The sequence below is a fragment of the Eretmochelys imbricata genome, chromosome 18, assembly GCF_965152235.1.
Source record: "Eretmochelys imbricata isolate rEreImb1 chromosome 18, rEreImb1.hap1, whole genome shotgun sequence".
Classification (NCBI taxonomy): Eukaryota; Metazoa; Chordata; order Testudines; family Cheloniidae; genus Eretmochelys; species Eretmochelys imbricata.
In genome coordinates, this window is record NC_135589.1 from 16771375 (window position 1) to 16798170 (window position 26796).

The 26796-nt window shown below is 49.9% G+C and overlaps 1 protein-coding gene across 2 annotated transcripts in view; it reads left to right on the top strand.

Annotated features, from left to right (window-relative positions):
- TMEM278 (transmembrane protein 278) overlaps nt 1–24382 on the top strand; it is a 41457-nt gene extending 17075 nt beyond the window's left edge. Inside the window, exons 1-2 of one of the 2 annotated variants that reach the window (XR_013348337.1) lie at nt 5046–5148; nt 24113–24155. Coding sequence is in view for 1 of the 2 variants with exons in the window: in XM_077837142.1 (XP_077693268.1) it covers nt 24113–24382 (270 nt within the window). In the remaining variant the exon portion in view is untranslated. Of the gene's footprint in view, nt 1–5045; nt 5149–24112 lie in introns of those variants that run through there. The other variant, XM_077837142.1, reaches the window with a different exon arrangement.
- Nucleotides 24383–26796: the final 2414 nt, after the last annotated feature.

A 26796-nucleotide genomic window follows, 5' to 3' on the forward strand; every position in this document is an offset into this window, starting at 1 on the left:
GCTGTCACACAGATTGGAGAGAGAGAGAGAGAGAGAGAAAGGAAGGATGAAGTTCTGAATCTTTGCCTGGTGGTAGGGCCGAAAGAGGACATGCGAGGAGAAGGAAAAGCCATGTGCTGGGGAAGATCGCTCTTGTGCGTTACACATTAATAATCACCAATTACTGTTGATCCCACTCTGGAATCAGAGGCAAAGCCCCCAAGGTTTGAAATAATGAGAGAGGAGCGTCTTCCCGGATTGCTGTCTCAGTTGGAGATAATAAAAGTACAACACGCTGAATGCATTAAAAGATTTTTTGCTCCTCTCGTTCCAAATTATATGTATAAAATGATCTCTCTATCTCAGAGGAGTCTTTTGGAAATTTGTTATTACTGATTGTTTGGTTCTAGCTTTGCCTACATATGCAAAGACTTTGTAAGTCACAAAGCCAGCTACAACCAAACATGTTTTCAGCGGCCTTCCTTAAATTCAGGCAGGATCCATAGCTGTGAAGTCTTTACAGGGGAAGAGCCGAGCTCATGAAAGACTTGTCTGATGCCATTTATTCAGTGCTCGTATCTGTGCTCTCGGTTATTTCCTCACAACCTTCTGGCAGGTCCACCAGAGAAGATAAAACTACACAATGTGTGGACATTGTCTAATTAAATAATAGCAGGAGTCCTCTAGAAACACTTATACTGTCCACAACAATGTAAACCAAGAACATTTTTTAACAAGATGAATAGTAATCCAGGGACTGAACAGTGGAGACAGCTGTAATGAAATGCCACTCACCTACTACAAATGGCTGGCTAGGAAAGCGAGAGTAAAATGCAACACATAAAACAGCACTTTGTGCTGGCTGGTCATTTGAATAGTTTAGCAGAGAAAAACATTAGGACAGTCTTTAGATCTGAGTTATAAGGAAGTGTTTAGTAGATAAATGGATCTACAGTTAGCTAGCTATATCTATTTGAAAAGAATTGTCCCAAAGAGTTCAGAGACTGTCCGTCTATTGTGTGTCTTGATTGGCACAAGCTGAAGTGGTAACTGTATCTGTAGAGCTTAACAAAAACCAGACAAGCCTGAAGCAAACCCTGGCTGAGCTTCAACTGGAAGACCACAAAGACCGCACCCAACTGCTGGGAAGGTTCAGATTCAGATTTCAAATCCCTCTGTTCAGGCCCTGGCGTTTGGTGCTGCCGATGATAGAGTTATATTGAATCCAGTTCCAAATCTGGAGTTTGGAACCCTGCTTCCGGCTTGGGGCCATCTCTTAAAAGAACTGTAATAGTGCACGTCCAGTAAAATTGCTAGATGGATGGGAGCCTAGAGATCTAGTAACAGCATTTTAGTCCCGCAGCTGTTTCTGTAGGGCTGAAGTCCATTGGGAAGTCTCCTTTGAACAGTGGGTAACCATCTGAGGTTTAGTTGGAACCTCAGGAGATGTTTGCTTGTCCTTGCAATGGCGCAAGTCTCATAACAAGCCGTGCCATGTGCTATGCCTGTCTGGCGTGAGATCCAGGAAGAGAGCTTTTGACGCCGCTGACTATTTTAGGAACAAACTTGCCAACACAGGAGTAAAAAGAAACAGGCGACAAACCCATAGGGAGGAAAACAATAGAAGTGAAAACAGAGAAGGAAGGCGAGTGCAGCATGTCACTGTGACAGGCACTCCTCCCTCCTCCCCAAGCCCAGAAGGGAGAACACACAGCAGGCATGCCCATTACATCAGAACTGAGCCTCAGGAGTGCATGAAGGAGCTGGGATGCTTTCTGCAGCTTTGCAACCCATTTCAGAGCATCCTGTTTAAATAGCCCCTTGCAGAGATAGGCCACAATAGCTCCCTATGGCACCTGTGCAGCCCCATTACCATGGTACCTCACAGCCTTCTCCCTAGCCAAGGAGGGAGGGAAGGACCTCATTTTACAAATCAGGGAGTGAAGCAGAGAGAGACTATGTGACTTGCTCAGTGCCCCATGGGTAGCCCGTGGCCAAGCAATGAATTGCCCTAGCCGCTGGGCCATCCTTCCGAGGACCGTGGCAGCCATTCTGTGAAGCATGTTGTCTATTGTGTGACCCTCACCCCTGTTCAGAGAACCAGCCCAAGGCCTCTGCACCACGCAGGGCTCACTCATTGTCCGCAAAGGGATTTTGAGCATCTCATTGGGCAAGTTGCAAAAAAATTGCTCTTTGCAGAAACAGCTGCTGCTTGTCCTTGAAAGTTCTGTGTTAGGGGAAATTTCTGTCATCCTTAACTCGACAACATCCCCTCTGGTGGCTAAGGGCACTAGACCATGGCTCATGAGACCAGGCTCTGCCCCTGAGCTACTGGGTGACTTCAGGCAAGGCAGTTCCTCTCCCATCCTTTGTCTTGTCTGTTTGGCTATAAGCGCTCTGGGCAGGGCCTGTATCTCGTTATGGGTATGTACAGACCTAGTGCATTGGGGCTTCACTCTTGGTTGGGTCCTGAACATGCTACTGTAATACAGATAATAAGAGGAGCTTTGGTTGATTAACAAGCACAGAATTTGGCCCTTAGGCCAGGATGATGTTGAGAAAGGACAAAAGGCTGGTCTGGAATTTGATGCAAAAGCTACCGACAGTTTTTGGAAGTTTAGGCTTTGTTATTCCTTCCAGGCATTGGAAATACTGAACAGATCAGGTGCTGGAGACCTGCAGGAGAAAGAAGAAAGATGGTTGAAAGGGAAGTGGCCTGGGCTGGCAGGAGACAAGTGAAGTGGGCTATTATTTATTATTGTTTATATTGCCGCGGAGCTTAGAAGCACCAGTTATGAAGCAGAGCACCATTGAGGCACTGTCCAAATCCAGAACAAAGAGAGATCCCTTCTCCCACAGACCTTACACTCAAAGAAGAAGAGACAACAGGTGGACACAAGACGGGCAAGTACCAAGGAACAATGAGACAGTGTTGGTCAGTATGACAGGCTGTGGTCTCAGCACACCAGCAGCCTAACCATTGTTAAGCTTTTCTTAGGGATCCTGGAAAAGGAGAGCCTTAAGACGGGTTTGGAAGATGGATAATGCATTAATTTTGTGGATGTTTATAGGGCGCTCCATGGGAGAGGTAGCATGGGAGAAAGCAAGAAGGTGCTTGTTTGAAAATTTAAGAAGGGGGCAATGGAGGCTGTGGTCATGGGCCAATCGGAGGCAGGAGTCGACCTCTCAGTAGTGAATGAGAGATGATAGGGTCAATGGGGATAGGCCGTGAAGAGCCTTGAAAGTGAATACAAGCAGCTTGTGTAGAGGGGTGCCATGGTCAAAATATCTGGCTAGGAAAGTTACCTTTGCAACAGCAGCATTCTGACTGGATCTGAATGGGGCAAGACTGTATTTGTCAGGGCCAGAGAAAAGAATATTGCAGTAATTGAGACCACGAGCGCCTGGACAAGAGGGGTAGTTGCGTGCATGAGCAGGAAAGGCTGTATCTTAGAGACGTTCTGCCGAAAGAATCTGCCAGACTTAGATATAGCCTAGATGGGAAGACCTAGAGAGAGGCCTGAGTCAAAGATGATGGGCAGGATATAGGCAGGTTGGTGGTATTGTCCACAGTGAGGAGAAGGGAGGTAGAAGGGAGGACTTGTGGGGGGATTAAAAGCTGTATTAGGAAGAGATGGCTAGGACAGCAGGGGAGGGAACGTGAACATCAGAAACAGAGAGGCTGAGCTAACAGCTCTGCAGCTGCTATAAACTGACATCACTCTAATGAAATCAACAGGGCAGATGCCCAGCTAATGCAAAGCAGCATCACTCCATTGGCTTCAGTAGAGCTATGCCGATTTACATCAGCTGGGGATCTGGCCCTTTCCTTTTCAAAGGCTGAATACCGTCTGTTAATTGATCGAGGTCACTCTTTGAACTGCCATCACAGCCACAAAGATTGAAGGTTAAGTGCCCCTGGAAATTACTGCTGTTGCTGGCCTTTCCCATCTTGGCTTTGGCTTTTGATCCAGCCTAATGGTAATTAGTGTAAATAGTTTTGACCCAAAGGCTTTAAAAGAATCATGAAGTGGCTTCAGATCTCTCAGCCCCTTTCTTTTATAGAGCGCTGCATGAAGCTAATAACAAGGCACTTGCAGCTGGGAAAGGCTCCCCTGCTGTCTGGAGTGAGTAGCATAGAATTGACAGCATCTGGCAGGGGTGACTGAGGAGAGCACATCAGGAAGATAGCGTTGCAGTTAATGGTTCTCCCAATCTCAGAGGTCATGGGCAGAGTGCTGCTGGCTTTAGGGGGAAAAGCCAGAGAAAGTAACCGAAAACCAAGGTTCTAACAAAAAAACCCAACCCTCCCTGCTTTTTCTGTGCTTTAAATTGCAGGATCAAACAGTGGCAAATTAATCTGCTTAAAAAAAAATCAAAGTTAACAGCCAGCATGAGAAATAAAGATCAGGGCTTGGAAATTAGGAGCGGAGTGGCTGGTTATTGCAGGAAACTAATGAGGGTCTATGTGATACTCCCACTGAGGGAAATGGCTGGATAATATTCAGAGCAAACTACATACTCTAGTCTCTGGATCCTCTGGCAGGGAGCTGAGAGGCTACAGCAAAATGGTCTGGGTCCCACAAGCCTCACCACTGAGGGGACAGATGTGTGTGGCAGAAATGAATGAACCAGATGTAGCACTAGCTGGAACCCAGCCATCAGGAAAAGGGAGGACGAGGTGGAAAAAACTGATTTTTTAAAAAATGACCTTTTAAAAAAAAAGAACAAAAGTTTTTACAGAAAATTTTAGTTTCTTTCAACAATTTCAGTTTTTTTCAACAAAAAAGCAAATAATTTTTGAGCTTTAGTTGGCTTTGATGTTCAAAAACCAGAAAGTTTGGGGGTTTCATGGAAAAACTAGAGAATTTCACCCCCACCACCTATTGATAAAAATGCTTATCTTTCTCTGACCAGCTGTAGTTCGGAACCATCCCAATCCCTTTGAATTCAGTGGGAGTGGGGTGCTTACCACTTTTAGGAGCCTTCACGAAAATCAGCCATAATAATTATCTTGCTTCCATAGCACCTTCCATCCAATAGACCTGTCTTCTGTTCCTAGCTCTGCTACTGACCTGCATGACCTTGGGACAATCACTTAACCTCTCTGGCCTTGTCTGCACTAGGAAAGAAGGTGTCTGGTTTTTAACATGTGTTAGTTAACTCGTGGTAAGTAATGTGTTAAAATTAGTGTAGACAAGGCAAGTTGCAATTGTCACTCATTAGCTGGTGGGTATGAATCCCCCTAGTAGTGTAAAGTACCATATACATGCTGTTGTCTTTGTTCTTCAGCCCCTGCAGTCTGCAGAAGAGACCACCCTGTCCACAGCCTGGGGTGTGCTTGTGTATTTAAAACGACCCTGGGCCACACAGCAGCTTGGTAGAAAGTGCTGAGAACCTGGTGCTCTGCAAGGTTAAACTAGCTGAGGGCATTATTGGAAGGGTGTCTGTGAATGCACCTTTAAGGGGAATATGGAGAAGTGCCTCTAGATGGACACAGGTGTTCATCAAGGACCAAATCATGGCCACCTTATTCAGGGCTTGGTGCATACTCTGAATACCCAGTCTGTGCACTCCGGAGATCCCTCGGGGTCCATGCCCCAGGGCACAGAGAACCACCCCCCAAAGGGACCAGGGAAGCCATAGGGGGAAGGGTTACTTAGGAAATCTTTGCTACGCTGCAGTCAGAGGGGACTTTGGGGGGAAGACTGGGTATGATGCTCCAAAGGGCAGTTGTGTGTGTGGTAACATCTTTTCCCTGGCTGGGGCATTGGCAACAGGGATCGATCCGGGGATTTCTGGCTCTTAAAGCAGGAGTTGCTACTGCCTGAGCTACCAGGTACAACTCTCTTAGGTGAGACTGTAGCGGACTCCTCAACTGCTGTGGGGCCCAGCCATGACTAGAGGGGGATAGAGTGCCACGTCGAGTGGGTGTGGCTTACATTAGCTTTGGTGAAGTGGACACCAAAACCAAAAGGAACCAATGCAAAGTCCCCACAAGGGAGCACACCACGCTGAGCAGAACACAGAGGGTATGCCTACACTGCAGGGAGGAGATGTGATTCCCAGCCTGGGTAGACGGATGCCTGCTCGCACTTTTTTAGCTAGAGCGCTTAAAACCAGCAGTGTGGACATAGTGGCATGGGCAGCAGCTTGGTCTAGCCACTCGAGCTCGGACTCAGGAGATTGGGTGGGCTTGGACTTGGGTGGCTAGCTCGAGGTTTCCAGGAGATAAATTGTCGCTGTGGAGCATAGCAAGAGTGGTGGTAAGTGTAAAGAAAGATGGGTCTCTGGGGTAACCGGGACTGTTCAGAGCTTTGGTTCAGTAATGTCTACAGAACGGACTCCAAAATTCTTGCAAGGGGCTGCAGGCAAGCTAGAGCTCCGTACTTAGCAGCCAAATGTGCACTGAAAGCTTTCTAACCACGCTTGCGGTGGCTGGTGCTTCTGCTGCTAATGCATAAGCCAGACAGGGTTTTGGGTTGCAAAGGGATTTTCCCAACAGAATGCTGGGCCTTTGTTATTCACTGCTTTATTTCTGCCAGGAAATATTCTGAGCCCAGGCCCTTTCATGGGAATGACATTTAATCATGCACGCACAAACACGTACAAAAACAATGAATTGGCAACCTTGATGAAAGGATGAGAAATGATTGCTGGCGAAGCCCAGCCAGGAGCTGCATGAGCTAAGGCGCCCGTGAAGTGGAACCTGCTTTTCCTTGGGGTCCCCGGTCTTTGTTTGGTTGCCCTGCTAATTTCTCTGCTCTTCTGAAGATCGTGCTGGTGTTTTGCTACTAAAGCGAAAGGTGCCAGCAATTTCACTTATTGGGCACCAACGCTCGCAGTCCTCTGGGGACATAACCACCCAAGTAATCACTTAATGGGCATAACAACACCAAGCAAACCATCATTTTTCTTCAACATTCAATCCAATGAACTCTAAGTGGCAATATTACATAAAGTGTGACGGGGGGAAAGCAAGGATCTGATTGGTCACTAAACATTCACCTTGGAAGCCAGGGAAATGAAAGCAAATATTCGAATTGTTCCCTTCAAAAGAATGCTTGGTTTTAATGGCCTTTGGTTGAAAGCTTTAATGGCGTAAAGCCATTTTATAATAGCAAGATGAGGAGGTAAGAGGCAGAGGGTGCAGCTCAGAGGCAGAGGTCCCTGATGTGTACAAGAGGAACAAGAGTCTGAACGTCAAGAACAAATTGCCATTTAGTTTCACTGCTTATACCAGAATCTAAGAGGTTGACACGAGTCCACCAAAGTGCTTAAGTACATGCTTCTAGCCCCGTTGAACTAGTCTTTCATTAGGGACATGGGACTGAATGGATGCTCTGTCTCATACAGCTGGCTCACTAGACCAGCAGCCCTGCTGAGTGCTTCTCTTTAGACTTCTAAATGGGTTAGGTTGTCAATTATTAAAGCAGAAACACGATTAGCCAAAGGTTGAGTATCCTAGGGGATTGACTTATTATACTCGGGCTGCTGGATCCAGCCTAGGCTGGTCCCAATACAGGCACTAGTTGCAGATCCATCTTTGGGGCTGTTTTTTTTTTTTTTTCTGACCTTCTATTCTGGGGAGAGGCAAATTGTTTCAGGAAAAATGCAGAAACCCTGTTGAGCCTTTGCATGATTTTAGGACAGAAGATGCGCTGAGATAAGCCTGTTTCTGAAATGCTCCAGGAACCTTTTCTTTTTAATTTGTTCCATTCTGTTCTATCCTATACAGGCTCTTACACCTCACGTCTCTCATAGGACCCAAGGTCCAGATTAGGCACCTAACTCCTGTGAGGATCAAAGTTCAACTGTCTTTTTTCTCCTCATTTTCAATGTTCCTGGCTGCTCCTGCACTTCCTGATTCCATCTGAAAAAGGAGCTGGAAGCATTCCTGAGCAAAGCATTTCCCATGGCATTTCCTCCTGGGATGGGTACTGCAAGCCTCAGGGGATCCCCCAACCCCCCCCCCCCCCTCACTGCCTAAATCTGCAGCCCCAAGAAGTTCATAAAAGCATCCAAACTCGATGGTGTTTCTCTGAACCCGAACACTGATCCTTTTGAAGTTCATCCATCACCGGATGAACTCATGTAGCCTGTTGGAAATTAGTTTCTTGTACGGGGCTGGACTTCAGCCGCTCCATTCCAGTAATGAACCATAGTCAGTGCTTCCACTGCTGTGCTTCTCTTCCAGGGACACAAGGCTTTCGGAAAGAAGAGCAGAGGGTCCTTCATGCCCCAGGCCTTAGCAATCCCACGCCTGCTTAAGTATTGACCTTTGCCCTCCGATACCAATGTTACACATCCTAATTAGGCCAGTACATTTTCTTTTCAGGCCCAGGCTTTGGAAAATTGCCCTTCTTGTGTCAGTGTGTAATGAAGTGCAGGGTGATCTCTGCTCCGCTGTTTTCATCCTCCTTCACCCAATATTCTTCCTCCGCTCACCTCATTAGCGTTTTCCTTCTGACAGCGTCGGTGGCATCCGCTTGGCGTGAGCACTCCCAAAGCCCTAAGCCGTACGCCAAGCAGCAGAGGCCAGGCAGAGTATGTGGGAAGCAGGAAGCAGTGCAGCAGGCTGGGTGCGGGGCTCGGGGTATGTCTGCGCTGCAGTCCTGGACATCAGGTGTCAAATGCGCCAGCTCCCCGGGCCGGCACTGGAAACGGCTCTCCCGCTGCTGCTGAGCGCCCGGGGAGTGCTGAGCAGCAGCCAGGAGCATGGAGGGAGAAGCAGCCCACTTGCATGAGTGGCAAAGCAAAAGCGGCTGCTGTCAAGTCCTTTGTGATGCTCCTGGATGAAAGACACAGTAGTGGCTTTTAGCATATTGTTGCCCTTTGGCCTGAGCAGTTAGCCAAATTCTAGGGCTTTTGCAGGGTTCTTCCCATTAGGTGGAGAAATCAGTGAGACGACTCTGGTCTGGTCTTGTATAATTGTGTTGATTTACACGAAGTCCTGCATCCCTGAATGCAGTAGACACAAACCACAGCAGAAACCCCCAAGTCCGCCACTCCAGTGAGCTGTGCCCAAGAAGCTCCGTCTCTGCTTCTTCTCCATGTCACACTCACAAGTGCCCCTCGTCGCTTTTTGCCTCTACCACACAACCTGCAACCGATACCTGAGCCCCTGTGTTTGCAAATCTACCTGGGCTAGCTCTGGCCTTGCCGTGTGGCTCAGTGCCTTGGTGGCTACCGTCATTGTCTGCAGGTGTTTTTGCTGCATAAATTGTGCCTTCTGCTGAGTTTTTAAAAGTACTTGTCCCTCCCTTCCTCCCCCGTTGGCTTTGTGTTTGTCTTTGGATCTCAGACTGGTGCTGTTAACACCTTTCGGCATAGCAATATGTATGGGACAGATTTTAGCACCCTTACTCATGCAGAGTAGTGCACATAATGCCTTACTTATTCAAGTAACGCTACAGAAATCCTTCTGGAGTAAGGCATGAGTGAAGGGATCCAGATCTGGCCTTATCTTTGCCCCCTGCAGAGCAGCGGGTGGCTTCATTCTGGAGAGCAGGTGCGGCTTGGCGAGGGAGTCCTGAAATCCTGCTCAGCGCCCATCGCCCGGTCGCCAGCCAGTCGCTGCGGGAGTCTAATAGCGTGAGCTGCAAAACTCCAGGTCCTGTGTGAGGCCCAGCTCAGATTAGATGATCACAAAAGTTTCTTCTGACCTTCTCAGCAATGAATCTATGCAGTGGGTAAAAATAAATAACCCCCAACAACCCGGCACATACCGCCCAGCTCCTAGCTTTACTCCTCGTCACACCCTAAGGCCTTGACGCCCCCCAGTGGTGCTGGCACATAGTCTGAGGAGAGTCTGGAGTGGATTGTCCCAGTGGTGTTGGGGGCATGGCACACGGAAACCCCTGCTTAGGAAAGGGGGGAAATGACCTTTGGGATTTCTCTGACGTGGCCGTCAAAGCACCTGTCCTCACTGCCCCCAGGTTCAGGTGCAGCACAGGGCTCCTGCTCTTTCTAGCCTGCTTTCTGGAGAGCTAGAGGTGGGCCTGAGTAAGGGGTCGCCCCCAAGAGTGAGTCAGAGACTGGCTGTGATCCAAAGTGACAACTCCTGCCCTGCTCCCTACTTGCTCCGGGGGTCAGGAGGAGCTGGGGCTCAGAGAAGTGTTACCAGCTCTCTCCTGGCTCCCACTTGGCTTTTTAAGGATTGAAATTTGCCCTCTGATAAGGCTTTTAGTCCATTTATGGGTGAACTTAATGAGAGATGAAAGCGCGAGATGTGGACTATTCCAGGGGGCCGGCACTATCCACACATCACTGCACCCACAGCCTTCCCAGCGCACTGCAGTAATGACCACTGAGCTGCAGACGGCCTAGCTTTCCTGTGCTGGCCCCTCACACAGCCCTGCCGATGCCCCTCTGTCCTGACCTGCAGCCCCCCGCTATTCCAGCCCTGGGCTCCCCACAAACAGCCCTGACGACACCCCTCAGTCCTGACCTGCAGCCCCCCGCTATTCCAGCCCTGGGCTCCCCACAAACAGCCCTGACGACACCCCTCAGTCCTGACCTGCAGCCCCCCGCTATTCCAGCCCTGGGCTCCCCACAAACAGCCCTGACGACACCCCTCAGTCCTGACCTGCAGCCCCCCACGATTCCAGCCCTGGGCTCCCCACGAACAGCCCTGCTGAGACCCCTCAGTCCTGACCTGCAGCCCCCCGCTATTCCAGCCCTGCGCTCCCCACAAACAGCCCTGACGACACCCCTCTGTCCTGACCTGCAGCCCCCTGCTATTCCAGCCCTGGGCTCCCCACAAACAGCCCTGACGACACCCCTCAGTCCTGACCTGCAGCCCCCCGCTATTCCAGCCCTGGGCTCCCCACAAACAGCCCTGACAACACCCCTCAGTCCTGACCTGCAGCCCCCCACAATTCCAGCCCTGGGATCCCCACGAACAGCCCTGATGACACCCCTCAGTCCTGACCTGCAGCCCCCCACGATTCCAGCCCTGCGTTCCCCACAAACAGCCCTGCCGATGCCCCTCTGTCCTGACCTGCAGCCCCCCACTATTCCACTCTTGCCCCTCATGCCCCACCTTTCTGTCAGTTCATCTCAGTCCTGATGCACCTACTGCTGTTTTACTTCCCCTGCCTCTCCCCCATTGCACCTTTCTCCTGAGCTGGCCCAAAACACTCCCTGTTCTCCCACCCCACGGCCAAAACAGCAGGGGATGGTTCACACCTGGGAATTCAAATCCAACACCCAGCTCTCTCCACGCTCTGGGGTCGGGCGGGAGGTTGGGTTTGAGGTTCCAGTTTGGGCCCATCTCTGAGTTTATCTGTGACAAAGTTTCAGACCTACCTCAGAGGATATGTAGTTGAAGCATCTGGGCAGCGGCATTTAGTAACCCTCCCCTCCCCCCTGCATTGGGGCTACCTTTCCATTTTGGCTCATGCCACTTGCCTTCTGCAAACCCTGCTGAGATTACAGAGGCCACCCCACAACCCCCTCCCCCAAAATCCTTTCCCAAGCTTGGACCTGCAAAACAAATGGACTGAGTCTGTGATAGGGGACGTTGATCTGGTGCTGCAGGGGTTAAAAATCCTGCCTCACCAGGGACCCCACTAGGCTTGCGGTGGAATGGAAATGGGGCCACCAGTGAGCACCGCTGCCTGCAGTCTACTAATTAGGGCTAATGGCTCATCACAATCCACATGGGGGACATTAAGCCCCACTTCCTCCGAGGGCGGCTCTAAAGCAGAGTGAAGCGGGGGCTGGCTGGGCTGTTAGGGTCTGCCCTGTGCTTAAAAATCAGCAGCATTTTGTCGGTGGTGGAGGGTCTCTTGTTAGTTGCAGATGCCCCGAGAGACTGTTCAAGGGATTGTTTCACATGGTCAGCAATGGGGCGAAACCAAGGGGTTGGGGGTGGCTCAGGGCATTGCTAATAGGATCCAGAACCTATTGAGCCTTGTGTGAACCCAGCCCTGCATGATAGCGACTGAAGGCTGCTACTGTCTGACAGGGCTGAGTCTGGTCTCGGTTTGCAGTGGCACAGAATCCACCTCCTCACTAACCGTCCCCCTGCTGGGCGATCTCAGCAGAGAGGCCGGCTGGCTGTGACCTGGCCCTGGCGAGAGCCCTGCCTGCTCAGGATGGGGCAGGGCAGGGCCATGCTGGGGGAGAGCAAGGTTGCTTTGCTGGTCTTTGTGCTGCACCTGTTCTGTGGCCTAATGGAGGATTATTTCCGCCCAGAGGCCGGCATGAAGTGCAATGTGCTGACTGCTTCCTGAGCAAACCCCATCTGCCTGGGTCTCTTTTAAAGAAGGCTCCCCCTCTAGTCACTGCCTGCCTAAAGCAACATGAACCCCTTTAAAACAAACTCTCCACCCCTCTTTTCTGGGTGCTTCTGTCCCCGCAGACACACAGGGCTTCTTCCCTGATCTATGACTGTATAGTAATTATATTGATTACTCAATGCCCAGTTCTCACTCTGAGGCTTTGTGGGGTCTAGTCCCAAGGTGAGGCCCAGAGATATTAGAATTATTCACACTCAGGACAAACCCTTTGAACCGGCAATCATTTTAGTAGCATGACTGGTAAACGCACAAACCCTCCAACCCAAACAAGTTGGTAGCAATAACAGAAAATTGGTTGAAGTCCAGTGTCATAACAAACGTAGAGGCACCCCAGCCTTGGGGTGAGCTAGAAGCGATGAGATGGATGGTGACCCACGAGGGTCCGATCCTAGCTCTGGCATGCCACAGGTCCCGACAGTCTAGGCTGTGGCTAGCTTTGTTATAGGGTTCAATGTCCACCATGAATATTCATAAAAATGTCCAGCCTCCTCCATCCAGATCTCACCCTGGTAATGTTGGTATGTCCTTATCCTATAAGTTCGGATATGATTTATTGCAAACTCATTAGCATATATGTCAATTGGTTGCTATAGCCATTTTGTGGTTGAACATTTGCTTATGTTCCTGTCGTAAAACACCCAAACTGACATGAACTGATTTCTTGTGGTAACCTGTCAGCAGTTGGACTGACTTGTTTATCACAGTGTTATGCCTGATGTCTTGTGATTTAAGGTCACTTCTTGTTAACTTACTTAGGCTAAGGCTTGCAGGCTTCATATCCTTATACTAAGAGCCCAGCTAACATCTTACAGGTTTGGGCCAGCCCGGGAGGTCTCTTGCATTACTGCCTTATATCTTTTATCTATAGGTTACAGGGGACTTGTACAGCCCAGGGCTAATGTAGCCTGTGTCTTTAACACAGCATCATTTCATGCAAATCCCCATGTGACGAACCACGGTGTGATTGACGTGGCTATGCGGGGGCGTGACTTAGGGGCACAGCATGCTTTTGGAATGCTCCCCTTTGCGGCATGGGGTGGCAGGCATGGGGCACTGATGACCCGCAGAGCGGTCTGTGCAGAGGCAGTTTCCACTTTCAGTGTGTTTATAATGGTTGGTGAATTTGTGCCACATCAGGGCACCAGTTCGACCCTTCCATATTACAGGTCTCTACAGACTCACATATATGATGGGCATGAACTGCAGCGCTCGCTGCTCTTCCAGGCCTAGGCACCGCTCCCCAGCTTTGCCAATGCACCTCAAGCCTGTTCGGCAGCACCCCTGCTGGTCCAGCACTGCGCTTCCCACACAACAATGCACGCCTGACCAGCAATGCTCACTGCTAATCCAGTCCTGTGCCCCCACCTAGCTCTGCCAATGCCCCTCGATCCTGGCCTGCCTCTGCTCCTCGTGCTCTCCTCACAATCCCCAAAAGGCCCATGTAGCTCTGCCAAAGCCCCCCATTTCTGACTTGTGACAACAGCCGGGGCTCTCTGGAGCACAGGTTAGCGGTTGTCACTGCAGCATGTGCCCAGCATCTCTAAGGGCATGTCTACCCTGCAGGCTCTCCATGTGTGACCATGCGCAAAGGTGCCCAGACCTTCATACAGTCCACACTCAGAGCCTTTCACCGTGCACCTCAGGGCAAGAAGCTCCTGAGCTGGTGAGCTCAGGTGGGTAGAGGTGCAGGTTGAGCTGCGACCCGCCCCCTTCTCACCCACTTTGCAGCCGGCTGGTAGCAAGGGTATGGGTCAAGCCTCGCCGGCACTGCCATTCCCACAGTTCCCTGTACACATCCCTGTGTACCTACATCTAAACTTCTCACTCGCCCGCCGTGCACTGGAAGCTACCTCAAAGACTAGGCTGGAAACATCAGGACGGTTCCCCACATTGTGATCCACCAGGCAGGATTTGAATCCAGGTCACCAAGCGGTGAAGGAGTGGGGCACTGACCTACTCTGCTATTCAGACCCCGGATCTCAGCAATAGGGAATCATTTAGCTACAATAAAAAGTATCCAGGAAGCATTGTCCATAGCTTTCCCTGTTTCTTCTGCAGAAGGTTCTGAACTGCGTGGAATTAATACAGAGACATTAAAAGGCAATTCCTATTAGACCTACAGACCCCTAAGATGAATCAGCTGAAAACATTCTGCAGTAGGAGTCAGCGAATGATCATTTGCATATTTATCACTTACATTCAAATAGGATAATCAGACTGTGCTTGGGCTGTGAAGCGAGTACATTACACTAGCTGATAAGGGAGAAGAGCGAAGAGTTCAAAAACCAGAGAGGAAAATAGCAGAGGAGGGTTGTCTAACGGGGATACTATTATATCCTCCAGCTCGGTGGGAGAAGCCAGTGGGGTCAGCTGTTCTCACCAAGTCAGAGTCATTTCCCAGTCATGTCAGTGGCAATATCGCACATTTCCAGCACTCCTTCCGCCCCTCATGATAGCGATGCTCTTTGAAATGCTGCTGCAGTGCTGGGGGGATTATGCTGAAGTTTTGTTGTGGGCCTGGCTTGGTCTCTCGGCCTGTTTTCCGAGTGGAGATCACGTATGTGTGGGAAGGGCTAAGGAGGCCCAGCCTGATGTGACTATTTCCCGGTGCTGCAATTTTGTTCAGCTTCACACGGTTAAGCAGTCTTGAGGTAGATCAATGATTTGCATGCAAGATCTCGGTCCACAGCACATGCTATTGGTGACTTGTTGGTGGCCCTTTTCCAGTCATGACATGTCATGAAAAACTCCAGGACATGTTTTTTTTGGCAAGACGAGGGGTGTTATCCCCACGTGTCTCAAATACCATAGGGGTGGGGGACCTTTTAGAAACCAAGATAGACAGTCTTGAGCAAATTCCATGCTGGGTGATTCTGTTCTGCTCATCCCCTGACTGTTCCAATTTGATACAATGTCCTTCTTTACTTCCTATCCTAAATGGCTGTGTAACACTCCAGCTCACTTTCTGAACAGCTTCCATGGTCCACTCCAGCTGTGGCTCCTATTTCTGCTTGACAAGCATTTTTTGGCAGGAAAAGCACAATGTGAATGTGCCAAAAACTCCATCATCCCCACCACTGGCATGGCTAATAGTATCTGATTAACACGCTATTGTTTTTTATTGAAGAATATAAAGTATCAGCATGCTCCTGATTTGTAGCAGGCCGCCTATCGGGGGATGTATTTAGTCTCCAGACTGCAGGCTGAGCCTGCTTTATTGCCAAAAGGATATAACACCTGTCAGATTACACGTTTAATTAGACCATTATGTCCATGTCCCTCGCTTGTAATTCTGCAGACCTGTACATTGCTTAGGTAAACACGTATTTTTTGCCATCTGACAGGTTGGGTCATTCTACAAGGCCCCTGTGAAAGGAGGTTGGTTTGATGGAGGGGTGGGTAGGAAGGGATCTCAGTCCAACTCCTGGGGGAGAAGCTTCCAGGGTTTCCCACAGCACAGTCAGTTCCCACATAGCGGGAAGTAGGCAATGTCTTTAGGGCCTGATCCAAACTCCTTGGCAGGCAACAGAAAGACGCCTCCTTGGATCAGTAGTACAGCATCATAGAATCACAGGAATGTAGGGCTGGAAGGGACCCCAAGAAGTCATCAAGTCTAGCCCCCTGCGCTATGGCAGGATCAAGTAAACCTAGACCATCCTTGACAGGGGTTTGTCCAGCCTGTTCTTAAAAACCTCCAGTGATCAGGAATAAACCAAAGATCTCACGGTCTAGGGCTTTCCATTCAGCATCAATCACGAGAACTACCGTCACTTGGCGGGGTGGGGGTGGGAGGAGAGGGCTAAGCAAAGAAATGTTTCATCCTGAAAAGAAAACTGACATGCTTACAGCCTTAACCACTGGTTTGGGTGCCCTCTCTCCCATCACACATGCTTATTCCACCCCCACTGGTGTACACATTAGGAACTGAGTCAGACTTTAATCAAAATGACATGAAGCCGCACAGTTTGTTCACAGCCCAACACTACAAAACAAACCCTAGTTCTGGTGTCTAATGACATAAGAGACAAAGAGATAAAATAACGTAAGAGAGGCGCAGATTTAGGACTCAGATGCAACAAAGGCAGCCCCCCTGCTGCGTGGCAGGCACCGGATAGAGAGTGGGAAGGTGGGAAGAACTGACATTTTCACATAAAGTTCTACTTGAGCTGCCTGAACCCAAAGAGCTCTTCAGGGTGTCTTTCGCTGCTGAGTTCACTTGGATCATTGGTGCTCAGGTGTGAGCACTGGAGGACGCTTAGCCCAGGGGATAATGACCAGACCACAAAGTCAGACCTGCGGTTGTCCAATTGACTGCATCCACGTTGGGTTGACAATCAATAGTGTGAGGTGCTCTAGACCTCCTGGCTCCGTGTTCCACGGTTCCGAGTGCTGCACTGGAGGAATTCCACCCCGTCCAGCTTCTGGCAGAGTGGGCACAGTCTCAGGGCATCACCAGACTAGGCATTGTGGTCCATGGTCTGCCAGTATAGATTCTTCAGAGGTTAATTTTCTCCCCACACTAACATCCCATCTAGTGGGTCCCTTCCTCTGTCAGCTTCTTGGAGACGGCATCATAGCATTATAGATTTGGGGTCCTGGTCCCAAAATCTGAGATTTTACTGGCCTTGCAGTGAAGATCCACTAGCACCCTAATTACAGCTTCAAGCCAGCTGGCAGCATTCTGGGGGGATGGTGCCCCAGATGCCATCTGTTCACCACCAGTTGTACAAGTGCTAGAAACATTACATGTATAGCAGGGCACATGTGAATGTGGGGTGCAAAAGCCAAACCAGACTTTGTGAATGGGCAGGTGACTTCTGGTTGAATGGGAGGCAAAGAGTAAGTAGATGGCGAGAAAATAGTTCCCAGGTGGAATTGTGGGAAAGCCTTAGAGGACTGTCAGCCCTCAAGGGGCTTAGGTCCACATCCACATTGCAGATTTGTTGGGTTACCAGCTCAAGTGTTGGTAGTCCTCAGGCGTTAGCCTCTACCCCTGGACAAACCAGTGAGGGAGAGGTTTTGGGGATAGATGGGAATCGGGGTAGGGCCCAACAGTAAGAACCTGAGTTAACTTTGCAGTGAAGACAAGCTCTTAGAACACGTTATCAGGTCTGAATGCAAACTTTACAGCTGGCTTGTGTTTGTAAAGGGCTGAACCACAGCCTGGGATCGGAATACATTATTGTCATCTTGTTTGCACTGCGATAGCATCTAGAGACCCCAGGCAGATATCACGCCCCCATTGTGCTAGGTGCCCTACCCACGTACCAGGAAAAGATGGTCTTTGCTCCAAAGATCTCACAGTCTAAGTAGGGCTCAGATTCCTTGAAAGCTCAGACTCAGGACAGGCCTATGCTAAAACATAAGTTTGCCCCAGCAATGTAGCTCAGGGGTGTGAAAAATCCACATCTCTGAGCAACGTAGGTAAGCCGGCCTAACCCCCAGTGTAGACTCTGTCCACCAAGACTCTGCCTCTCCCGTCGCTGTAGCGGAAGCGTCTGCATAGTTGCACTGCTGTAGCGGTTTAAGTGTAGACAAAACCACAGAGCCAAACTATGCAGCCCAGACCCATCCAGTTTTAGCTCCCTGCTGGAAACAGAAGGGTTTGCAGGCACTTATGACAGTGGGGTTATTACCAGAAATATTTGCCTCTTCTTTTCTGAGGTTTGTCTGGCACTGGCTCGTGTAAATATTGTTAAAAGATGGACTGTTAATGTTAAACATCCCACAGTAGGGATTTCAAGTTAGCTGGAACCCAGCCACACTACTACAGAATACAGATGGAGAGGAGAGCTACCTAATTTGCAGGCTACAGTACAAATGCATTTATACCCTTCAAGGTCTCTCCCCTTAAAAGGATGGGTTGGGGAGCTCTGCATCTGATCTATTGCTTGTGTCATGTACTGAGAACCCTTTTTCTTTGTGCTAAAGGGAAAAGGCGCAGTAGGAAGGCAGACAACACAACAAGTTGACATGCCGTCTGCTGAGAACCTGGCATGAACCTTTCTCTGCTTGAAGAGATTTTATTCCAACTTCAAAACAATGAGGTTACAAAATTGGACAAGGTCATTTGCCTTTTAGCAGCTGGATGCATCGGGAGGTATGGGGGGAATCCAAAGATAGTGAAATTTGGGAAGAAGGATGCTGAATGAGATTTTTATAAAAGCTTCTGGTTTACTTGTGGTGGTGGGAAGCTGCCTGCTTCTAAATAGCTTTTTTGGCTGCCCTAGGAGGTTTCAGAGGTTTGCTGTTTGCATTTTGCTTCTCCTCATTATGGCTAAAGCTGCCTGAATTGTGCAGTTTAGTTTGATACCAAGGCCATGAACTGCACAAAAAATAAGTAAACTTCTTAGTACTTAACATTAAGGTTTTATTCTTAATAAACCTGAGAGGTTTGTTGGTGAAATCAACAAATTTCTGACAATCAACGTGTCATAAAAGACTCTAAGTTTTAACCCCGTGAAGCAACCAGGCGAAGGCTGGTTAATAATGATCAGAGACAGGCAGAACCAGAGAAGGCTTTGGCCTACGTTTTGCAAAACCTCACTGGTGGGAATTTGGTGTTAGCAAAATCAAAAGCAAGGTTATTTAGACTTGTTCCTGTTTTTTCCAGACACCCACAGCTCATTGGGTTTGGATGAATGGCTCGTTTTGGCCCCGTTCTCACAACTTTAGGGACATGGGAGTGCACTTGCCATGGTGGGAAACTTTTTTAACTGTGAGCTTAACAAGTTCTGCTCCAGATTCTGCTCCTGGTATAAATGGTTACAGTTCCATGGGAACAGAGCTCTCCACTGACTCTATTTACACCTGTTGTCTACTCCGTAATGCATTCTCTGACTGGCTATTCCAGGCCAGAACTTTGGGAGAGCCTGTATGTTGACTGTGTTAGTCAGTGTGGGAGCTAAGGACCCCAAGAGAACCACAGGGTCTGTCAATATCCCACATCCCCAATCACCTTTCTATTCACCATCACTAAATTCTGTCTTTTCTCTAGCCCAAGAGATACTCTAAATAAGCCTGGTCAGCCCAGGGCTGAATGGGGTCCAGTGTGAAATGAAATGCAAAGGCCCTGAAGGAGGAATGCGAACCCAGAGGGAAGGTGTGGAAACTGCATCAAAGGCAGCTGGCAGAAAACCAGCCAGCCAGTGAAACAGTTCAGAGCGCTTTACCTTTTTGAAAAAAGAAAAGGAGTACTTGTGGCACCTTAGAGACTAACCAATTTATTTGAGCATGAGCTTTCGTGAGCTACAGCTCACTTCATCAGATGTATACCGTGGAAACTGCAGCAGACTTTATATATACACAGAGAATATGAAACAATACCTCCTCCCACCCCACTGTCCTGCTGGTAATAGCTTATCTAAAGTAATCGTCAGGTTAGGCCATTTCCAGCACAAATCCAGGTTTTCTCACCCTCCACCCCGCCACACAAATTCACTCTCCTGCTGGTGATAGCCCATCCAAAGTGACAACTCTTTACACAATGTGCATGATAATGAAGTTAGGCCATTTCCTGCACAAATCCAGGTTCTCTCACTCCCTCACCCCCCTCCAAAAACCACCCCCATACACACACAGACTCACTCTCCTGCTGGTAATAGCTCGTCCAAACTGACCACTCTCCAAGTTTAAATCCAAGTTAAACCAGAACATCTGGGGGGAGGAGGGGGTAGGAAAAAACAAGAGGAAATAGGCTACCTTGCATAATGACTTAGGGAGGGGGGTGAGGGAGTGAGAGAACCTGGATTTGTGCAGGAAATGGCCTAACTTCATTATCATGCACATTGTGTAAAGAGTTGTCACTTTGGATGGGCTATCACCAGCAGGAGAGTGAATTTGTGTGGGGGGGTGGAGGGTGAGAAAACCTGGATTTGTGCTGGAAATGGCCTAACCTGACGATTACTTTAGATAAGCTATTACCAGCAGGACAGTGGGGTGGGAGGAGGTATTGTTTCATATTCTCTGTGTATATATAAAGTCTGCTGCAGTTTCCACGGTATACATCTGATGAAGTGAGCTGTAGCTCACGAAAGCTCATGCTCAAATAAATTGGTTAGTCTCTAAGGTGCCACAAGTACTCCTTTTCTTTTTGCGAATACAGACTAACACGGCTGTTACTCTGAAACCTGTCATTACCTTTTTGAGAGATGGCTTCATTTGACTGAATCAGCTTGGGTTGAGTTTTAATTTCTTGCTTGGCTGGGTCTAAGATCTTTCTAGTGGCCAGCCGCTTTTGAGCTGGGGTGGGATGGGGAGGGGGAACATATCCTTGAGCTTTCATTTGCTTCCGTCACCAGTAATCAAATGACCTTGACATCAACCCCATTAGCTATTCTCAGAAAACATCCTCGCTCCCCTCCTTACCTCCTATTAATTCTGCATTAATTGTACAAGAGAGTTGCCAGCCGGGAGATGGTGGGGGTGAGATTAAAAACATAAAATCAGCCATTCAGCTCAATGCATCGGGGAGGAGGGAGAGAGAACCATTTTGAAATGGCACACCCTTGAAAATGAGCTCTCAGCTAGGAGAGTGATTGAAAGAGGTCAGCGCTGCAGAGGTTGAAACCAAAGGGTCCACCAAAGAAGGCTTTTCAGACAAAACCCGCAGCTTGTAACTGACCAGTCAAGACTTCCTCCAGATTGAAACCTCGCTCGTTCCGGGAGCTTTGGGAAATGCTTTTGCTGGGCTTGGATTGCATGGGCTGCCGTTTGTTTGTTTGTTTGTTTGTTGTGTTTGGCTCAGTTTAGGGGCCCAAGTGGCAGCACCGTGTGGACAGGATGCAGCAAAGGCAAGGGACAGAGGGCTTTGCTCGGCTGCAGTTCAGCCTCCAATGCAGGTATGACTTGGCACGGATGAAGCACTTTGCATTTTCAAAGTGCTTTGTGTGAGTAAGTGCCAAGACACCCTTGTGAGCTAGGGAAGTGAGTGAGCATTTATGGTGGTGCAGCAGGGATGACTTGCACCAACCAGGGGTTAGCAACAATGCATACAAAAATCTGATAAAGATAAGCCCGCCTCTCCCCTGTAACTCCCTGCTGAAATAATGCTAGGGAGAGAAGGCAGCAGAAAAACTCTCTGTATCTATCTCTCTAGCTCTCCTTCCTATACCCCTCTGTGGTATCTAACAGCCCCTTCTTCCAGATGTATGAGTTATAAAGAAACGTCCATTGGCTAAATATGTATGGGCCATGCATTAATTATGCCTAGTTGAAACCATCTAGGCTGGAGGGTGTCATGTTTTTTTACATACAAATGGTAATCAGGTAGGTCCAGACCCAAAATGACTTTTGTTTTAGATTAAAGAAAAATGACAACAAACATTAGTCATAATAAAGTCTCCATGAGAGAGAGCACAGTATGTGCGTTCCCTCCATAACCGGGTGCAGCAGCTCTGAGAACAAAATGGCTTCGCTTTCTGCTCATAAGCAGAGCAACATCCCCTTCGGGGCAGTGTGAGTTAGGTTTTATAGAAGAGTCTTTGTGCTGACCTTAAATGTTGGGTCTCCTGTGACTTGACAGCCTCCCTGTGAAATCATAAACCTAGCCCACAAACTGAGCCCAAGTCACGAGAGATGAGACAGCAAGGACTGGAACATTAAGCTCCCCCATTAAACTCTGCGGTGCCTGGACCATTAGCTTAGAAGGCCTTGAGTTCCAGTTCGTAAGCATAGTGAATTGCTTCCAGCTGAGAGAATATCCCTGTATCCCTTTGTGAGTATGTCAGTCGGATCAGAAGAGAAAGCCAGGGACTGCCTTTTCCATAGCTGGAGAACACAATTATTTTCTGCCTTTGAACGGGTGCAGGAAGGAACCGTGCTCTGGCAAGGCAGTAGCAGCTTGGCGAGCACATTCCTTCTGTCTTTGGGTTGATGCTTTTCAGTGCTTTTCCTTTACTTATAGGTTGCCCTTTACGCTGCGTGGCGCAAATAAGGATTGTTTAAAACCGGATGGGTTGTGTTTGCTGTGGGGACACTGAGAAAGAAAGAGACGCCTTCTAAAAGGGAAAGAGACGGGGGAAACTGCTGTCGTCCACTCATGCAGAGCGTACGGGTAGCTGCACTTGGAACGCCTGTTCTTTTTATTAGTGTTGTAATGGTGCTTAGAGCCCTTAACTGAGATGGAGGTTCCATTGTGCAAGGCACTATACAAATATGTGGTGAGAGACAGTCCTTGCCCTGAAGATCTCCGAGTCTGAGGAGGTGCTGGGTAGGAGAAAGGGATCTGATATGTGAGCAGAAGATTGAGAGCTAGGGTAGCGCTGATGTGTGCAGGCAGTGTGTGCCAGGGCTGAGAACTGAATGGATGGCTTGGCTGGGAGTCCCAGACTGCTGCCTTAACCACAAGCACATCTATTCCCCCCTCCTGCCTCCTCTTTCTCTGTCATTAGAAGCTAAGATCTAGCTGTATTTTCTTTATTTTTCTATCATTGTCAATGTGCTTTTGCAGCCCGCGTCACTGTAGCATCAGGGATCTTTGTAGCCAAAAACTAGCAAATACAAAAGTATATTATTAGGGATGAGTCAATACAATTAACATTTCCTGCTCCATTATCTGCATGCAATGCCCTGGCCTTGTAATGATGGTTGATTAACTAAACGCCTGATTAAAGAGGTTCTGTGAGGCAGCCTGGAAATTGCCAGGCCTGGCTTGGAAGAGAGAGGAAGGCTGGTCTTGGGGCTAAGGCGCTGGATGGAGACCCAGGAGGAGTCCAGTTACTGGTCTGTGGGACTTTGGGCAAGTCCCTTCATCTGGGCAGTGCGTCTTCACTGCAGAATTGGCCTGGGTGATCAGCACCTGGGTTAGCCTTGCTTGGGGACGAGCAGCCACACTGGAAAGCCACGCTGTGCTACCGTGTCCTCCCTTGCACTGCACTCTCCCGTGTGTGTTGCTAGGACATATATCCCATGGGTCTCTGTGCTGCAGTAAACTGAGGCCCCCCTAGGATTCTTTCCCCGTGAATTGCTGAAGAACCTGTTTGCCCTTCCGGGCACATGGCGGGATTGTGGGAAGGCTCAGGAGGACTATCAGCACTGGAGTGGGTTAGCCTCTGTCCATAAAGTGGCACGTGACCTCTAGGCTAGCTGGGCACCCCAACATTCAGGGGAAAGGGCTGTGTGTGTGGATAGGAGCAGGCTTAGGGGCAACACCCAGGCAGCCCAGGCTAACTGTACAATGTGGACACCACCTTGTGTCTCAGCTCCCTTCTGGGAACAGAGCTAACTGTGCTTCCTTTAGCTATCTAGCCTGGGAGGTCTTTGGGGCAGGAATGTTTATTCTGTGTCTACTTAGCACGGTGGAACCCTGACCTTGGCCGGGCGTCTTGGAGCCATTACAAATAGTAACAGGATTCTGTTGGACCCCACCTGCAGTGGGGATGGGCTTTTTGCAGGGAGCATTTTGCCTCTAATACATGTAGGCCACAGAGCCCGGATCTCCTGGTTCCCAGCCCCGTGCTTTTCCACCCCTTCAGTTGTGGTATTATTCAGCTTTGGGGCATGGTGCTGGTTTCTGAAGCGCTTTCATGGATCGTGCTGTCCCAAGGGCCCTCGCTGTTGAGTTTTCTGGCTGTGCATCTGGTACAAAGGGCGCTAGCTGTGTTTACAAACAATCCTCTGAAATTCCTATTAAAATCCCATCGATCCAAGTGTCTGGCTGCCGGGAGCAGCTGTCCTGCTGAGAACAGACAGACCTACTTCAGGCCAGGGCCGGTACCTACTGGGAGCCTCCCAGGAGACTGAGAACACAAGAGTGCGATGGCGCTAAGGAAGCCTGGCTTCTGCCCCAGGCCTCTGACCCGCTTTGCCCTTTCTCCCGTCTCTTGCAGGTGCTGCACTCCTCCGCCGACTACTGCAAAACCATCCTGGACGACAACAGCTCCTCTGCCCTGATCATCCTCGGCTTCGTCATCATGTCCCCGCTCATCGTGGTGGCCATGGCCATCTACTGCAGCCTGGCACGGCGCCTTCGCCTCTTCCTGTGCTTCCAGCCCTACGCCCGGGCCGTCTACAAGGGGGTGAAGTGGCGCTGGTACGAGGAGGGGGGGCTGTGCAACTGTGCCAAGGAGTGGAGCACTCAAGTCAAGGCCTGGGTATGAGCTCGCTGCAGCGGCTCCCCCAGCCCCCTCCCCCCAATACATCCCCCCTTGGCACCTACAAAGTCACCAGCTGGAGTCCCGGTAGGCATAGGCTCTCAGGGTCCCTAGGGCCAGAGGAATGTAGCTGGGTCTGGAATGAACCCCTCTGTACCTAGGCCTGTAACCCTCAGCAGGTTCTCCCCATTGTGATGGACAAAAGCGTGTCAAAGGGGCTTGCCCTCCTCCTACTTATGCAGGGCCAGTCATGTCCCTGCTGGCACCGAAGAGACAGGACTCACTGATGTAGAAAGGGGGATACTTCATTGAGGCTGCTGGACACAGCTGGACTAGGCAGCAGTTCTGCGGAAAAGGACCTAGGGGTGACAGTGGACGAGAAGCTGGATATGAGTCAGCAGTGTGCCCTTGTTGCCAAGAAGGCCAATGGCATTTTGGGATGTATATGTAGGGGCATAGCGAGCAGATCGAGGGACGTGATCGTCCCCCTCTATTCGACATTGGTGAGGCCTCATCTGGAGTACTGTGTCCAGTTTTGGGCCCCACACTACAAGAAGGATGTGGATAAATTGGAGAGAGTCCAGCGAAGGGCAACAAAAATGATTAGGGGTCTAGAACACATGACTTATGAGGAGAGGCTGAGGGAGCTGGGATTGTTTAGCCTGCAGAAGAGAAGAATGAGGGGGGATTTGATAGCTGCTTTCAACTACCTGAAAGGGGGTTCCAAAGAGGATGGCTCTAGACTGTTCTCAATGGTAGCAGATGACAGAACGAGGAGTAATGGCTTCAAGTTGCAGTGGGGGAGGTTTAGATTGGATATTAGGAAAAACTTTTTCACTAAGAGGGTGGTGAAACACTGGAATGCGTTGCCTAGGGAGGTGGTGGAATCTCCTTCCTTGGAAGTTTTTAAGGTCAGGCTTGACAAAGCCCTGGCTGGGATGATTTAACTGGGAATTGGTCCTGCTTCGAGCAGGGGGTTGGACTAGATGACCTTCAGGGGTCCCTTCCAACCCTGATATTCTATGATTCTATGATTCTATTCTATGATTCACAGACAGACCCTGTGCTTCTCCCTGGCTCCCAGCTTCGTGCAGCTCGGGCTCAGAACACGGGATCTCCTTATGTCGCGGACTAGACGGAGCAGTAATGGAAGGGGCTGCTGATGGTGCTACAGGCATAAGGGAAAATTAGCCGTGTGCTTAAAAAGCTCCGTCCTTTGTCCCAGAGAAGTGGCTCCCTGTAAACCACACATTCAGCCAGGATGTGCCCCCCCCCCCCCACTTAGAATCCTATTGTGGCTGCACAGGTCTCTGGCCCCACAAATGCACCTGTGAGTCTGGGCCTATACGACACTCAGGAGCCGTCACCTTGTTGCACTTTGACTATGTCCGTCCCGCTTTGCCCAGCTGCTTTCGTAGCAGGTGATAATGGTGACTGTGTTCCTTTGTGATTAGTGGGGACCAGGTGGCTTGGGGGATCTCTACCGGGCTGTGGGTACCTTCCCCCCAGGGTGCTGGCCTGAACCCTGCCTGCTTCGATGCTGGTTATTGAAATCTGATGGCCACGCAATGGCCTGCTAGACATTGGGTATTGTCCAGTGCAGTGTTTCCCAGACGGTGGGTCCCCACCTGCCACTGGGTCGCAGGAAGGTTCTAGATTGGTACGGAGGGAGGGTTTGGGGGGGGGGGTGTGTGGAGAGAAACCCCGCCCCACACTCACCCCGCAGAGGCTGGGACTGGCTCCGTGTTCTGGGCATTGATGGCGGGGCAGCTGAGTCAAACCTGAGTGGCGCTGCGAACTGGCGGATAGGGTCGCAGGGCCCGGAGCAGGGAGCTGGGCCCAGCTCTGCAGGATAGCAGCCGTTGCCCACCACCCCCTTGGGGCTTCCCCTCCGCAACCAGCCGGGATTTGGTTTGGGAGACTGGGGGACAGGGGTTACTGCGGGTGGTCTGTGCCCCCTCGGTGGGGGAGGAGGGGAGGAGACAGCGGCAGTGGAGGAGGACCCTGCCTTTGATTTTGGGCCCCTCCCATGAATCTGGACCTTTTGTAGGCACAATGGCGGGTCTGAAAAACAGACAAAACACAGTTGGCGGGTCATCGTAGTAAAAAGTTTGGGAACCACTAGTCTAGTGGACAGGGCTCGGCCGCCAAAAGCCACTCCGGCAGCTGGCACTTGCTGACCCATCTCGTGCCCAGTCTCCACAGACAGGCCAAGGGTTGAATGGGCCACAGAGACGACATTCCCCGCCCCAGCGCAGAGCTGAGGCCCGTCGGCAGGGCAGTGCAAGGGACGCGGCCCTCACTGATATCCCAGATGCACCTATAGGCACAATGGGTTTCATTCTCCAGGGCTCTCCGGCTGGCACCTTTCACCCGTACGAGGGATTTGTTTCTGGGGGAGGGGGCCACACATTCTAAAC